This window comes from Micromys minutus (genome assembly GCF_963924665.1).
Source record: "Micromys minutus genome assembly, chromosome: 2".
Lineage (NCBI taxonomy): Eukaryota > Metazoa > Chordata > Mammalia > Rodentia > Muridae > Micromys > Micromys minutus.
The window spans coordinates 10513927-10528718 of NC_137971.1; the positions used below are offsets into that span (position 1 = coordinate 10513927).

At 39.0% G+C, this 14792-nt stretch overlaps 1 protein-coding gene across 4 annotated transcripts in view; it reads left to right on the forward strand.

The window, feature by feature from the left end:
• The window catches only part of SORCS1 (sortilin related VPS10 domain containing receptor 1), a gene marked incomplete at both ends in the record, with an annotated part of 518044 nt that overhangs the window by 278440 nt on the left and 224812 nt on the right, over nt 1-14792 (forward strand). For all 4 annotated transcript variants that reach the window (XM_080911273.1, XM_080911272.1, XM_080911274.1 and 1 more), the window contains one exon: nt 5944-6043. In XM_080911273.1, coding sequence (XP_080767399.1) covers nt 5944-6043 — 100 coding nt within the window. The remainder of the gene's footprint in view (nt 1-5943; nt 6044-14792) is intronic.

The window sequence follows — 14792 nt, forward strand, 5'->3', positions numbered from 1 at the left end:
CTAACAAATATACATACACACATATGCAATTACAAACATATTTAAAAATAATTAAAAAATTAAATACATAGACTACAATAGGAGAAGGAAAACCACACCAATCACTAATAATAAGCACCTAATATAGAAAACATGTGAGATAGATAACTCAGAGAAAAGAATAAGATTGTGAAACAAGTAGAGAAATATGACAAATACAGAGATGTTAAACTAATTAGCAATAGCCATGCTAAGTGTTAAAATTCTGAATGTAACAATTAAGCAATACTGCTTTTCCAAACAGCAAGAGTCAACTGCATACCAGTATAATGATCTCACATATATAGGCTTGTATAGATTAAACATAAATTTCTCTTTCACCCATATCACTGCATTTCTGCTCTCATTTTCTAAATTGACTGCTTTCAGTTGCTATATGGAAAATCCAGGCCTTAGCCTATATCATGCAACCACTTAGCAGCTTCAGATTCTTTTGGTAAGAAATACTGAAGTAGACTCTCCAAGTATAGCAGCTTTTGCTATAGCTTTTGGTAGAGGCAGACTCTGGAGACCGAGATCTATTCTTAGCTCATTGGCTTTGGGTGATGGATAACTGCTCCCCTTGTATTTATAATGTGTGATTAATTCTTTAATTCTTAGAGAATTCTAGATGTAAAGACCTTGGGTCACAGTGTTAGCACTCAATCAAGTCTGATTTTTAGAATATTATGTGTTATAATTCTTAACCATGACAGTCTATTCTGCAATGGAACTTAGACAAACATATTAAAGTTGCCAGGCATAGTGCCATGTGCAGTTGGAAGGCAAAGATATAGGATGGTGGAACAGCTCTGTGAGATCAGGGTAATTCTCTTCTACTTAGTAAGTTTCAGGCCTGTAATTGCTACAAAGTGGTACTTTGCCTCAGTCTGAAATTTTCTCACCCCACTCTCTCTCCCTCCCTGCTTCTTTCTTCCCTTCTCCCCTTCTCTCTCCCCTCCCATCCCCTCCCCTCCCCTCTCCAATATTCCCCTCCCCCCTCCATAAAGATCTAGGCATCAAACTAAATAAAAATATTTTTTCTGTGTTTAAGATTGCACTTCAGAGTACACACCATGGGTATTGGGAAACGTTGGCCAAAGAATACAGAAAACAATCAAGGAGAATACCTTCTGAAAACGAATTATGAACGCTATGTTTCAGAGGTTACTCATATTCATTAGTCATTTTTACGAAGTATTTTAAGGATAAATATAGCATAGCAATGATGCTGTGTTTATTTGTCAATCTTTTATTTCTTCTACTTCATGTTGGTGCATGTCCTGTTCTGCTCCTTCCCCTAAGAAACATAGTTTTTATGGTCATAAATAGATCATAAACTCCTGGAAGATGGACAGGATGCTACAGGTGTGTTTTCCTCTTCATACCAACTCACTTGAACTCTCTGTATTTACTAAATACTCAAATAAGGAGGGACATACTGTTCAAAATGTTCTAAAAGTCCCAAGTGAGAATAGTTAAGAATCAAAAATAAAATATAGCAGGCTTTTATTTACTCTTGTGTCATTTATTTTCTTGAAATGAGTCTTTTTTGGCACACAGCTTCTTTCCAACAACATACCTATTGAACAAAAAGTTATGCTGTTTGTTTCTTTTTGCTATTTCTGTTACTTTGACTTTTTTGGGTTTTGTTACTCTATTATTTGATATGAAGATAGACCAATCTGCAAAGAAGTACTGCAGACAAAATTGCTTTCTTCGTAATATACTTTAAAAATGATAAAACCTGGGGATCCAGGGCCACACACATTCTATCTTAGATATCTCTGTGTATGATGCCTATTTTAAAACCCTGTCTCTTTTTTACTTGTTTTGGTTTCTTTATAATTCTCTTCACTTTGTTTTTACCAAAAGCTGACATTTCTGCTCTCAAATTTTACTTATTTAATTTTTTTTATTATCCCTCTTTCATCATAAAACAAATTCCATAGTTGTTGTTTTAGTTCTTCTTGGAGAATATTGTTTTCCCAAAGGGTGATGCCTAGAACATTAATCACATTTTATATCACTTGCAAATGTGTTCTGTAATCAAATAATGTAAAAGAGGCTATAAGTGCCAGACAAGCCAAGAGGTGAGTGTATGTTAGATTTAAAAAAAAATTGTGAATTTTTTAATGCAAAGAAATATTAGATTTTGCCTACTCAAGCATTTCCAAACACTTGGATTTTGAGAACTATCTTCTCTCCCCAGTTTTAGAGACATCATTTAACAAATATAACAACTGCTACAATGAGGAACAACCAACTTGCAGCTGACCCTCTCTGTCCTCTTTACTCATCCTTAGTCCATCTTTTCAGGGTTCTCCACTTCTGTAAATGTCTCTATGGAGAAAACAGTGCCATGACTCTAAGGAGCACAGATCCGTGCAGTCACTGTGTCCCTACTTGCAAGCTGTTCTGCATAGGTCTTGATCAAGCAGCACCTGTAGTAATCTTGATACTTGAAAAAGGTTTTCAGAACCACCACTATTCCAGCTTAAATCATTACTGATGAGTGAGGAAAATCAGAGTGCACCTACCTGAGAAGCCGTGGTGGAGAGGTGGGAGGGGCAGCGACCCTGAAAGTAGTGCGCTGACAATGTACCGTCTGGGTTGCAAGCATTTAATGGTTTTACCCCTGTTCTGCAATGTCAGCGGCAGGTCCACCCGTGACACCTGCCAATCTGTTCATTACATTTGCAGACCACTAAAAGGGACAAAAAGCTAAACCCTTTGGAGTAAGAAATTCATTATTATGTGTTTTTATAACGATTGTTACATAATATTTAGATTACCTGAATTTCTGGGAACGAGGAGACTCTTTTTGAACTTTGAATAAATGAGTCGTTAGCAATCAGAGAATTATAATATTAGATACCTTAGAAGATCTAGGCCCACAAAAAAGAGATATTATGAACAAAATATGCCCAATAAAACAGTATAAACGCTGAACAATGTTTGCTAATGTACATATGTGCTCTTAAGTCTATTACATCTTTCCATGTTTATGCGGGCACACTCACACACATGTACTCACAAGCACACCAGCATAAATGTGCACATGCACAAATGCACATATTTGCACAAACACATAGGCATATGCAAACACTAATACATATATGTGTGCATTCATATATGCACATGTGAAAATACCCAAACATTTGCATGTACTTTAGCAGAGGATGTTTTAAAACCTAACCCTTATTTGCTGTTGTAGAAAAATTTGGTTCTAGAATTGTTCAAACAAACAAACTAAAAACAACAACAAAGCCCTCTTTATTCCATCCATTCTGTACTGTCTTCCAGCTCTCTAGGCTCCTATTCCAGTACTTTACTAGAGCATCTCACTCTCCAGTTCATCTCCAGCGATGTCCTATATTTTCATCCATCACTAGGTGAAACTAATCTACCAACATGGGCACAAGTTTGTCTTTCTCTAACCAACTCCCAGAGAGATTCTGTATGTTTGTTTGTTCTTGAACATAAAGTATTGTTCAGGCAATAAGCTAATATTTTATCCAAACTTTGCTAATGTAAATTTGAGTTACTCTATTATGTTTCATGTTAGGATGATAGCTAACCACGAATACATTTGCTTGGACACGCACGCGCGCGCACACACTCACACACACACACACACACATTGGAAAAACCTAACAAATGTAGGAGACAAGGAAATCTGAGAGAGAAATGTCAGTTGAGGATGACCAAGTAGAAAGTTGAAAAATCCAATCAATCATGAACTAGGTGAGAAAAGAAATCTTAGTACTTCTTAGAAAGTAGCAGTGTGTCTCCTCATGTACAATGGGAATTTAGAAAGAAAAAATGTATTTGAGAGGAATATAGCAAGAAACTTTTTTTGTGTGAATGAATTCTGAGGCCCTACCTTACTTTCTTTACTTCAAGGGGATGCCCTGCCTGTCTGACTGTGGAATTCCAGACTCCAGTCCTGAATTAACTCAGTTATATCCTGTGTTTGGACAGGCACAGTTCTAGTCCCTGAGATTCTGACTATTTTCCCCTTTCTATGTCATCTCCTTTCAAAACATACAGACTCTTTCAAGTCCTGTCATTCAATGCTCATTCCTCCATGTGATGGGATTCTATATGTCCTATAGATTACAGGCCTTTTGGTACCATCTATGTAATATGCTCACATGAAATGTCCTGAATACCAACTCAGAGCACCTTTTTGATTCTGGTAATGGCTGTAAAGAGCTTTATGGATTGGGTGCCTACACTAGAGCAGACGCTTTCATTACCGTATGTGTACACATGTGTTCATGTGAACGTGTACACATGTGTTCATGTGAATGTGTACACATGTGTTCATGTGAACTCGAAGGCCAGATGGCAACAACATTCTGTGTCTTCTCAACGGCCTTCCATCTTGATTTGCTGTGGGTTTGTGCAGTTTGTGCATGTGTGTGTTCATTAATGGTGTGTATGCATGTGTGAATGTAAGGGAGCTAGAAGTTAACACTATGGTTTCCTTGGGAACTCTCCACCTTAGTTTTAAAAGGCAAAGTCTCTTACTGAAAGTGGAGCTATCTACAGTAGATAGAGAGAAATTCCTGTGATCTGCTCCCACTGCTGTCCCTGGCTTTACCATGGAGTCACCAATGATTCCATCCTGATTTTGTGGCAAGCACCTCACTGACTGGACATGTCCCAAACGTCCGGTGTTAGTGGTTGTCATGGCTCTCCTCATTCTACTGATTGACTCCTGTAGATGTTTGTGACACATCAACGTGGAAAGTAAATTAAAATGACATTGCTTTCCTTTGCAAATTAAACCATATTCTCTAAGCAGTACTAACACATGTCTTGATCATTGTCCATTTACAATTTGTTATTTAGGTGAGCTGAGAGATACTTGAGAAGGGCTGTGAGCCATGTTCTGCTACTGAGCACACAAAGTCTACTGTGTTTCATTAGCTCCACCAAAATAGATAACACCATGGACTTCACTATACACTTTCTTTAGGAGAATAGGAGGCTGGGAGAGAAATGATAGAACTGTGGTCTTCAATAATGATTTTTTAAAAAGGTTAAATAAAATTAAATCAACCTAGAGCAGAGGCCAGAACCTGGATTAAAATGTTCAATAGTCCATTTATCAGCTATTCTGTTGGCATAGGTCATTTTGATGTTATCCAACACGTTATTCAAACTCAGATAGCCCCTACAGTGCTGTTCAACCTTAAGATGATGACATAGTCTTCAGAATTTAGACTACAAAGTAGAGCCACATTTAAAAAGTCGATTAAGCCTGATTTATTTCATCTGAATTAGTAGCTTGTTGTTAAGCAGTTAAATACAGACAGAATGTTAAAGAACCTCAGGGCCAAGAGTTGATGCCCTCCTAACTCATGCAGCTTAGGACCAGCAAAGGGCATCAGGAAGAGTGTGAAATTTAACTTGTTCAGAAGACATTTTCTTATTTTTAATTAATGGACAGAGACTTAGTAACCTTGATGAGAAGTAGCAATCCATATATCCTATGACTCGTGGGTGATAACATAGTTTGTAGATGAATCAGGATGCCCTGATTTTATGTCATGTCATAGATAAAGCAAGAGTTTAGAAGTATTATATCTAACAAAAAATGCCTTTATTTTTGTGGTCAATTCGAACGGTGTCCTCATTTCTTAATCTTTGTGAATTAATCTCATCCATTATGTAAAGTGCATACTTTAAGGAGCAGTGGAGGGATGGCGTTTTAATTTTTACCAATTCAATTTAAATGCAAATGCTAACCACTCACATGATGCTTCTGTGTACATAATTAAGCATCATTATATACTGCATGAATCATTTAGAAGCCTCCAGAGAGCCATTCTACTATGTAAAGCATGCATTACACTGACAAGCAGCCAAATGACGTATACTTCTGTGCTCATTAAAGCTTCTTTTGAATTACAGGTCAACCGATTATGGGACAACCTATGAAAAGCTCAATGATAAAGTGGGGTTGAAGACAATTTTGAGCTATCTCTATGTGTGTCCAACCAACAAGCGTAAGGTAAGACATGGATATAGCTTACTACCGATTTGTGGCATGACTCTTGCTTTGGGTAACCACACTTGCTGCCTAAAACTTCATTAAAATAAAGCTAGGATAGAGGTGCAAAACTAAGCTGAGGAGTTTAAGGTGGCAAAACACTTGTCATCTCATGATTTTTCAATCAGCAACTGTGAACAGAGCAGGCTGAGGACTAGGCCTGTTACTGCAGTTTAAGAAAGGCAGCTGAAGGGCTGAGTTCTGCTGAGCACAGGCAGCTGACTGTCCAGTCAGTCAACATTCTTGCCTTGCCAGTCTCAAAACAGAAAAAAGCACAAGGAGGCAGAAAAGGGTGAATTTCAACACACACTCTTTTTTACCCCTCTTGGCATAGATAGGTTATCTAATACATAGGTTAGCTAGAGTTTCAGGGAAGGAATGATCCCATAGCAGCAAATTCTAGAAGTTTAATCTCTCAAGTTTGTTCAGGTCATATTCCCATGTCAAGATGGACCCATGGCACGTGACAATGAAATCTGCTAAGTAGGTGGCTTTAATCTGTTCACATATTTTAATAGGGAACTTCCTTAGGAATTATCCTCCTTATTTAAGATGACAAAACTGGGTTCAGAGAGAACAAACACCTTTTTACCATCTGAGAGTTGCAGGTGTCAGTTTGCTATATCGTCTATGCTTTCTCCTGGACAATTTCTAATTTTCTACAGTATTAGTCCTTTCTGTTTTTTTTTTCCCCCTACTATGTGGGTTTAACTTCTCTTCTGAAAGCTTCGGTCTCAGAAGAGAACCTTTGACTGTAAATGACAAATGTCTCAAAGGTACAGACGTATTATATGACATCTCTGTTTTATAAACTTGTATTATCACATCCTGATTCCTGTCATGAAAAACCGAAGCATAACAGCCTCAGGTGAAGGAATAGCATCCACCAAGAACCAGCAAGGGCTGCCCATAATTGTTTTCTCAGCCCTGTCCTGTTACCCTGACAAAACTGCTCTGTAGGCTGTCCCATCTCAGCGCTTCCACTGGATGCTGATAGTAGCTTCAGTATTTCCTGGCTTCTGGTCTGCCATTTTCAACTTGAATATAATATCAAATGGATTACGTGGGTCTCAAAGGTACCATCCTGTTTTCTATTTGCTGTTCTGAATGAGGTCTCAAATGTCTTACAAACTGCTCACATATGTCTGACATATGTAATGTATATAGTATCATATGCACCAGTGGAAAGGAGCTGTTTCTTCTAGCGCCAATCATGACAACATCTTCAGTAAATGCAACTTCTCAGAAGGACATAGAACCTGAATTCAGGTGGTTTGAGTCTAAACACAGGAACTCACTTCATTGACTCCTGCTGTTTCCTTATATTTAATGCAGGGATAATGAGAGTGCTTGCCTTAGGACTGTTGCTATACGTCATAAATGAAATTAGACATTTCAAGTGCTCAGCCCAGAGCAGTCCAGGAATAGTCAATTCTTGCCCTTTATTTTCCCTTCTCAAAACCCTGTTCCTCCTGCTTCGTAAAATTATAGGGAGTAACAGTAGTGATTATCCCCTACAATTAAGAGTGTCCAGGAGAACATTCTGTGATGAACAGAATTTCTTTCTAAGCTGTCTAGTCCTTTAGACACTAGCAACCCCTGGCTGGTGAATATTCTAACTGTAAGTGAGGAACTGAATTTTCAACTTCATTTAACTTCAATTAACTTACATTTGCATAGTTGCATTTGGCTGAGGACCACAGTATCAGACAGCATGGCTCACTGTGAGTGCTGTGCCCCCAGCATTGCTTATTGATTCTTTTACTTGACCATCATCAATAATCTCATCTAAACTATTTTGATCTGCTGCGTAGAGCCTTGTCATGTGAATTTGAACTGCTAGCCTTCAGTTTCATAATGAGATTTAGTTGTTTACTGGCTCTAAATGGATTCTTATCTCCTCTATTGATTTCAGTTCTAGTTCACATTTTGAGTAAATTTAATTTAACAATCAATAAACGGTACGTGAGGCAATGAAGTTTGAAGATAGACAGAAGTAAGGACAGTGAGACAGCTCAGTGGATAGAGGAGCTTGCTGTCCATTCCGACAGCTGGAACTGATGTGTTGGAGAGAAGAAGAGGTTGTCGTGAGACCTTCACAGTAGCACAGTCCCATGAGCACATCCTTTAGCAAAACAAAAAGCTCCACCCTGCAAAACACCATAATAGTAAACACAACATGATGATCAAAGGAAAGAACTCAGAAACAAAAATCAGCAATCACTGCCCCTTCCTTGAATCTATTTCCTCCTGGCAGTTGATTTGGCCAAGTCATTTTTATTTGTAACATATTATAGGAAAGATGGGAATTTCTGGCTGAAAGAGTCCTCAGCACTTATCTTCTCCCATGATAGTTTCTGCTTTATTGATGCTATTTGAAATGAACACGATTTTTCAGATTGCAGTGCCAAATATTGATTGGGGTGATTTCTGTAGCTGATGGATACATGGTGAAGGTTCCCAAACTAATACTGATTTAAAGAAGAAGATTTTTAGAGTGTGGCTTTCCTGCCCTGATGGGGTTCTGGAGGCAAAAGAGTGGCTGAAGTGGAGCACAAGGAACTATACAGAAGGAACAAGATTTCTGCCAAATGCTCGCAGGTGTATAGGTAACCCGTACTGACCACTTACTTTACACTAAACGTTTACCCATGGACATTTAGATGTTCTGAACTGACAAATGACAAAGAATATTTCCAGAAAAAAATGGAAGTCACTGTCCAGGACTGTGAGAACATAGCTTCTTTAGGAGTGACAATTTCAGATGCAGAGCTGGCCCTGTAATGTTGGAATTACAATATTCCTGGTGAACCTAAGCCAAGGCATAGTTTCCTCTGCAGGTAACTAGGGCCTTCAGGGCTACTGAAGTTCTGGTAGATTTAGGGTGTATTAGAAGACGAGGAATGTTTTTACAGTGGTTCAAAACCAATACAGTTAGCATAGCAATGAATTTCTGAACAGTTCGACTGCTTTTGAAGAAAATTTGTCACCAAGAAATATAAACCCACTGGTAAGAAGATAGTTGAACCAAGATGATAGTACCTGCGCAACATCTTAAGATGTGAATACCGTTCACCTTCAAATAAAAGACTGATGGAGAATGAAGAGGAGGGGGAGACAGCAGATTCTCTAATTTCATTGATCACGCAGGAGAAAGACTCTCCAGCGTCCTTCAGTTCAGACTTTCTGAAAGTCTCCAGCGAAAGGACAATCACATAAAGGATGTTGCTGAGTCTCTCCCTCCTGCTGTCTGACAAGTTTTTTGCTTCTCACGTATCAGAGTCTGTGTGCTTTGCATCAATGGGAACAATTGAAACAAAGCAGACAACATCCGCATATCTGTTCATGTTCCCAGAAACCTGTTTGTCTTCGCATGCTTGTGCTATTTTTAGTGGTTTGTGACTACAAACTCAGTCCTTTATTCATCCTGTCTCAAACAGTGGGCATCGGGCCACCTTCGCAGGCAGCTTGCTAAGGATGTCACTGGGATCAGGGTGCAGAAAAATGACATACCCCCATTTATACTTTAAGTTAATAATGAAACTGCCTATTTCTTTCTTAAGTTTGAGTTAAATTATAACAGATCTCCTTAGATATATCTGCTATAATAACAATTGTCACAACATCATATGTTAATCTGGGATATCTTGACTAATAGACACAGAAATCCTGCCCCTGTGTATTATGTTGGCTTATTCACAAAGAACTCTGTACTTTGTGTCTCGTATGTTTTTGATAGATGAGAGAGTCTCAAAAGAACAAGGCTGAGTGGGTCCAAATGCCAGAAGAGCAGCAGGGTGGATACCTCACATCGTGTGTCACAGGAAAACACCTGTGTCTGTCCAGTTCAAGATAAATCCCTTGACTTGTTTGTCTGCGGAGATTTCGAGGCTACACACACATCGAGTATGAGAAGGATGACTTATTTCATACCTGAAAGGAGTCACTGAGATCCAGAGGGTGATGTGGATTGCTGATACTTACCAATAAAAGGAAAGCCAAAAGCAGCATTGAAATCTCAGTCCCACTTTTAAATCCTCTGCCAGGTCTATTTGTGTCCTGAAGGAAAAACTTTTTTCCTCTGCTTGATTTACCAGTGATACTTGTCTTATTGTCCTCACCCAACTTTAGTAGCCCTCCCTTAAAAGATGTGTGTAGCATCCTCAGAGATTAAAGCTCCAAAAACCACATGGAGGCAAAAAGAGAGAGGAAAAAAAACTTGTTAATTTTATCTCTCTGCAGTCAGTTCATTTAGGTGTTATAATCCTGTGATCTCTGCACAGTGTTCCTCGCAGGGAGTTAAAAGAAAAACCAAGACAGTGTTAGATTTTTATTTCTTATGTCGCTTTTGAGTCTCCACTCTTTCTCTCTTCTGTTAGCACATCTTAATTAATATTATGCCTGCCGAGAGACTCCTCTAAGGCTTTCACCCTATAAATAGGACCCTTGTTCCCCAGAAGACATTGATCATCCTCGCTAGTCTCTTGGTACCTGCCAGCATTAACCACTGTTTGCATTTTCTCCAGATGTTTAGGTTTTAATCACCATTCTGTCTGTGGCACTTTCTAAATTAGTGTTTGATGATTGACTCTTCAAGTCTTTGTGACCCCCTGGGCCTGCTTAATTATGTATATCATTTGTTCAGATGGTCTACCTGCCACGGGTGTCACTTGGGGGTTCAGGAAAAAGGCAAAATCAATAAGTGCACCAAACTTATTGCTGAGGAAATCAGGTTGAGCCGAACCTTAAAAGAAGGTCATTTCCAAAAATCCACTCATTCATTTAATAGAAACCAAAATGGAGTCCCTAATAGTTAGGCTACTTACATGCATAAGCAAAAGAAAAGCAAAGACTGCATGACCTTAAAAGAACCTGTTAAATGACACTTAATCTGTGCCATAAAACTGCTGGTGAGCCTGTGCTGACTAATCTTCTTTTTTTAGAACACAAGATCCCAAATATCATAAACAGATGATCAACTGTCTACTCTTCATCATGTGACATAGTTCTTGATGTATACAGTAGGTGCTCAGTAGATAGCTAAGTATATGACTCGAACGTTGGTTGAATCTTGGATTCCTGTTGGAATAGGCAGTGCCTGTGAAGACGGTCTTAACTAATTTCCCTTTCATGTGAATAAACAAGGACAGCAGAGAATCCCCATAGGTTTTAGTCATTTCTAGGCCATGATGGATAATTGTATCTTTTCTAACTAAGAAGAACATGATTAATCTTTAAAATGCCAGGCCTTTGCATAGCTCTCTCTCCACATTATCTGGAGAGGCCAAGAGGAACTAGGGCACTGTATAATACATCAAAGAGTGTCTGTGACAGTTCTCGTGGTGAGCGTGTAACACGAAATCAGTTTACCCTAACTCCTTTATCTGCCCTTTTGTACACAAGCTCATCTATTTTCTTCCAAGCTTCCAAAAACTGCATGTACTTTATTCATAACAAAGTGAAGTGCATAAACTCAGAGCGGAGGGAATGTAGCATTTTCAAAATTTCAATGAGAGTGACTTTATTTAGTGAATACATGTTTGCTAGCATCCACCTAACTTCAGTTACCATAGCTGAAGGCAAAACCCATCTCTCTTTATTCTTCCTGCATATATCTGAGTGTTTATGCTGTTCTGTTCCTTTGAACATTGGAATACTGTCCAGTTTTCTTCTTGAGCACTAAAAGTACAAAATCCAAGAAAGCATGCTGTGTGTGTATGTGAGTGTGCATGTGTGTGTGTGTGTGTGTGTGTGTTGTTTCTGTGAGTGATTTTCTAACAGTTAATCATGTGGGTTTGAATAAGTTATATTATAATTGCAAGTTGTTCTCCTTGAAGCCAGGACAGAGTATCAGGAGCCTTAGGCTAAAGGGAATTCCTTAACTCAGAATCCTATAGGTAGAAAATAATACTCACATGTATGCATGCACACACATGCATGTCTCTGGGTACTCTCAATAGCCACTATTTCTACAAATTAAAGCACCTATGTTGGTATTCATGAATAAATATTCACAAAACCACTCCTTTCTATTTTTGTATGGTATGTTATATTATGTATCAAGCACCTAGTTGAGTATTTCAATACTTAGCACAATTTTCTAGTTTCCTTGGATTGCTGTAAAAACAACTACAACCAAAACAAAGAAGGAGAGTAGAGGGTTTATTTAAATTTAAACAATAAGGTTTATCACTAGAGAATGTCAAAGTTAGAGATCAAGACAGAAAGCTGAAGATACAACTTATTATAAACTCAAGCAGAAACCATAAAGCAATATTACTAACTCCCTCACTGGAAACTGATTAGATAGCTTTATTGTACATGCAGGTACACAAACTCAGGGAATGGTGCCACGCATAGTGAGCACTCCCACATCAACTCACAATCAAAATGGTTGTCTACTGTTACTCACAACTCCACTTGATCTGGGCAATTAATTCCTCAACTGAGACTGTCTTCTCAGATAACTCTAGGCCATCACACATTGGCAGTTAAACATAACTATGAAATCTGGTTTAACAATGAATTGTGACATGGGGGGGGGTATAAAAACTCACTTCCTTCATTCTCCATCCTTCAGGTCACCTAATTATCCAAATTTCATAGAATTAATCAGACAAACTTATAAATTATTATTTTAATTTATCTACTATTTAATGTAGTATTTGGTAATTTTTGATGATTTCTTCCATAGTTAGCATCCTCTGTTATTCTTCATTTATAAAATGCTATGTCCATCACATTTAATTCATGCCTACTTGTAAGGAAAAGATGACGGGGCACCAATGAAAGGAAAAGTCACAGGGCACCAATGTTGTGAAAGGATAACGATCCGAGTCACAGAACCAATGTTAGGGGAAGGATGAAGAGAGTGGGGGGCATATGGCCCATGGAGGTGCGGCGAGGCCTGAGGGCAAGGGAGATGCCTCTGAGGGGTCCATGTTGGGAATCCCTTCCCTGAGGGACAAGCCACACAACAGTATAGTACGGAATAGAGTTTATTTAGGTCATGGGAGAGTTAAGAGGGTGGTAGAGGCAGAGAGAGAGAAGTAGAGGAGTAGAGGCTGGCCATGAGCACGTGGGACAGAGGGGGAAGGGAAAGGGGAGAGCAAGGCTGCAAGAGCACAAGGGCAGGAGAGGCCAAGAGAGAGAGGAGGGGTCAAGCAGCTCCTTTTATAGTGTCAGGTCACTGGGGCGGAGCATACCTGGCCACTGCTGGGTAATTGAGGGGTGGGGTATACCTGGCTGTTGCTAGGTAACTGAGAGGTGGGGTTTACAGAATCCCAACACTACTATTTTAAAAAATAGTGACGAATCTGTGATTCAAAGCACATGCATATGCAGATCATGTTTGTGATTATTGAGGTTTAAGAACCAGATTTTAAGTAACAACGTTTGTGTTTAAAAATATGAAAGTAGCTAAGTACATAAATAAATATAAAAGTGATGGGTCAGCACAGAGAGCAGTCATTTCTACGTTTAAATCACCTTTCTAAAAAGTAAAAGTCAATACTTTAAGTTTACTCACGTTTAACAAATGATATTAGTAAAAATAGTACAACCTCAATAAGCCCTCTGCAAACTTTATGGAGTAAGATTCTTTCCCTGCTCACTTGTTTTTTTATATTGCTGACTGGCTCTTGGAAGATACTGGTGTATCAATTATCATCTGTAAAAAGATAGACAGATGACTTGCAGAATCTGGCCATTTTCCATGTCTGTAACCAACACATATGTGTATGTGTGTGTGCGTGCATGTGTGTGTGTGCGTGTGTTGCATGCGTTGTGAGTGTGTGGGAGGCAGATCTTATCGACCTCTCTATCTTGCTATTTATTTTATCTCATCATCTGTCCACATTACAGCTCCCGTTTGCTGTAGTCTGGCTGGCCTACTGTTAAAAGCCCATCCATTACCCTTTTATGAAGGTCAGATGCATTATTTCAGGTTGGGCCTGTTGTGCTCTGCTGTGGAAAATGGTCAAAGTTCCTTTCAACATTCTGATATGTTTGCTTCCTGCACACTCCCTGTGGCTTCTCAGGGGTTTCCATCATCCGGTGTTTGACATACTGTGTCTGGAACATTTGTTTCCAGTGAGTAGCCTGGGCTGTTCTCATGATGGAAGAAAATGGAAGCCTACCCCTGCAGGAAATCTGCCATATTTGCCCAGGTCAGGATGCCTCCCTCTAATATGTGAGAACTGCCCCAAGCATTGTCATGGTGTTGTCAATCACACACAGTCAATGTAGAGGAACCTTTTCTGAAACCAGTTCCTCTGCCCTGGAGAAATGAAGTGACCACCTGCAGCCTTGGGGGCTAAATGGATTTTCTATTGAAACATTTTTGTGGCTTCGGTTGTCCTGTCTTTTCTTTTAAGAAAGTTTTCCTTTGAAGGAACATGCAGGTGACATGCAGTTCCTTGAACTACTGACTACTGACCTGTGATCTCACCTCCTCATAGTTCAACTATTACAAGTAAATCCGGCAGAAGGAAAACACTGTAGATTGTAGGGTAATACAATGGGCGTAGATATTCAGAGATAAAATGCCTTTGAGGGAGAGTATACAACGTGCAGGTTAGGCAGTACAAGGACTTTGCTTATGGCTATGTTTATTTTAAAGGGGGCGGGGCTAGACTACTATATGTGGCCATGATTGCCAGCATTTGCCACTAGGAAATCAGCATGCTTATTGTGAAGAAAATCCTTGTGT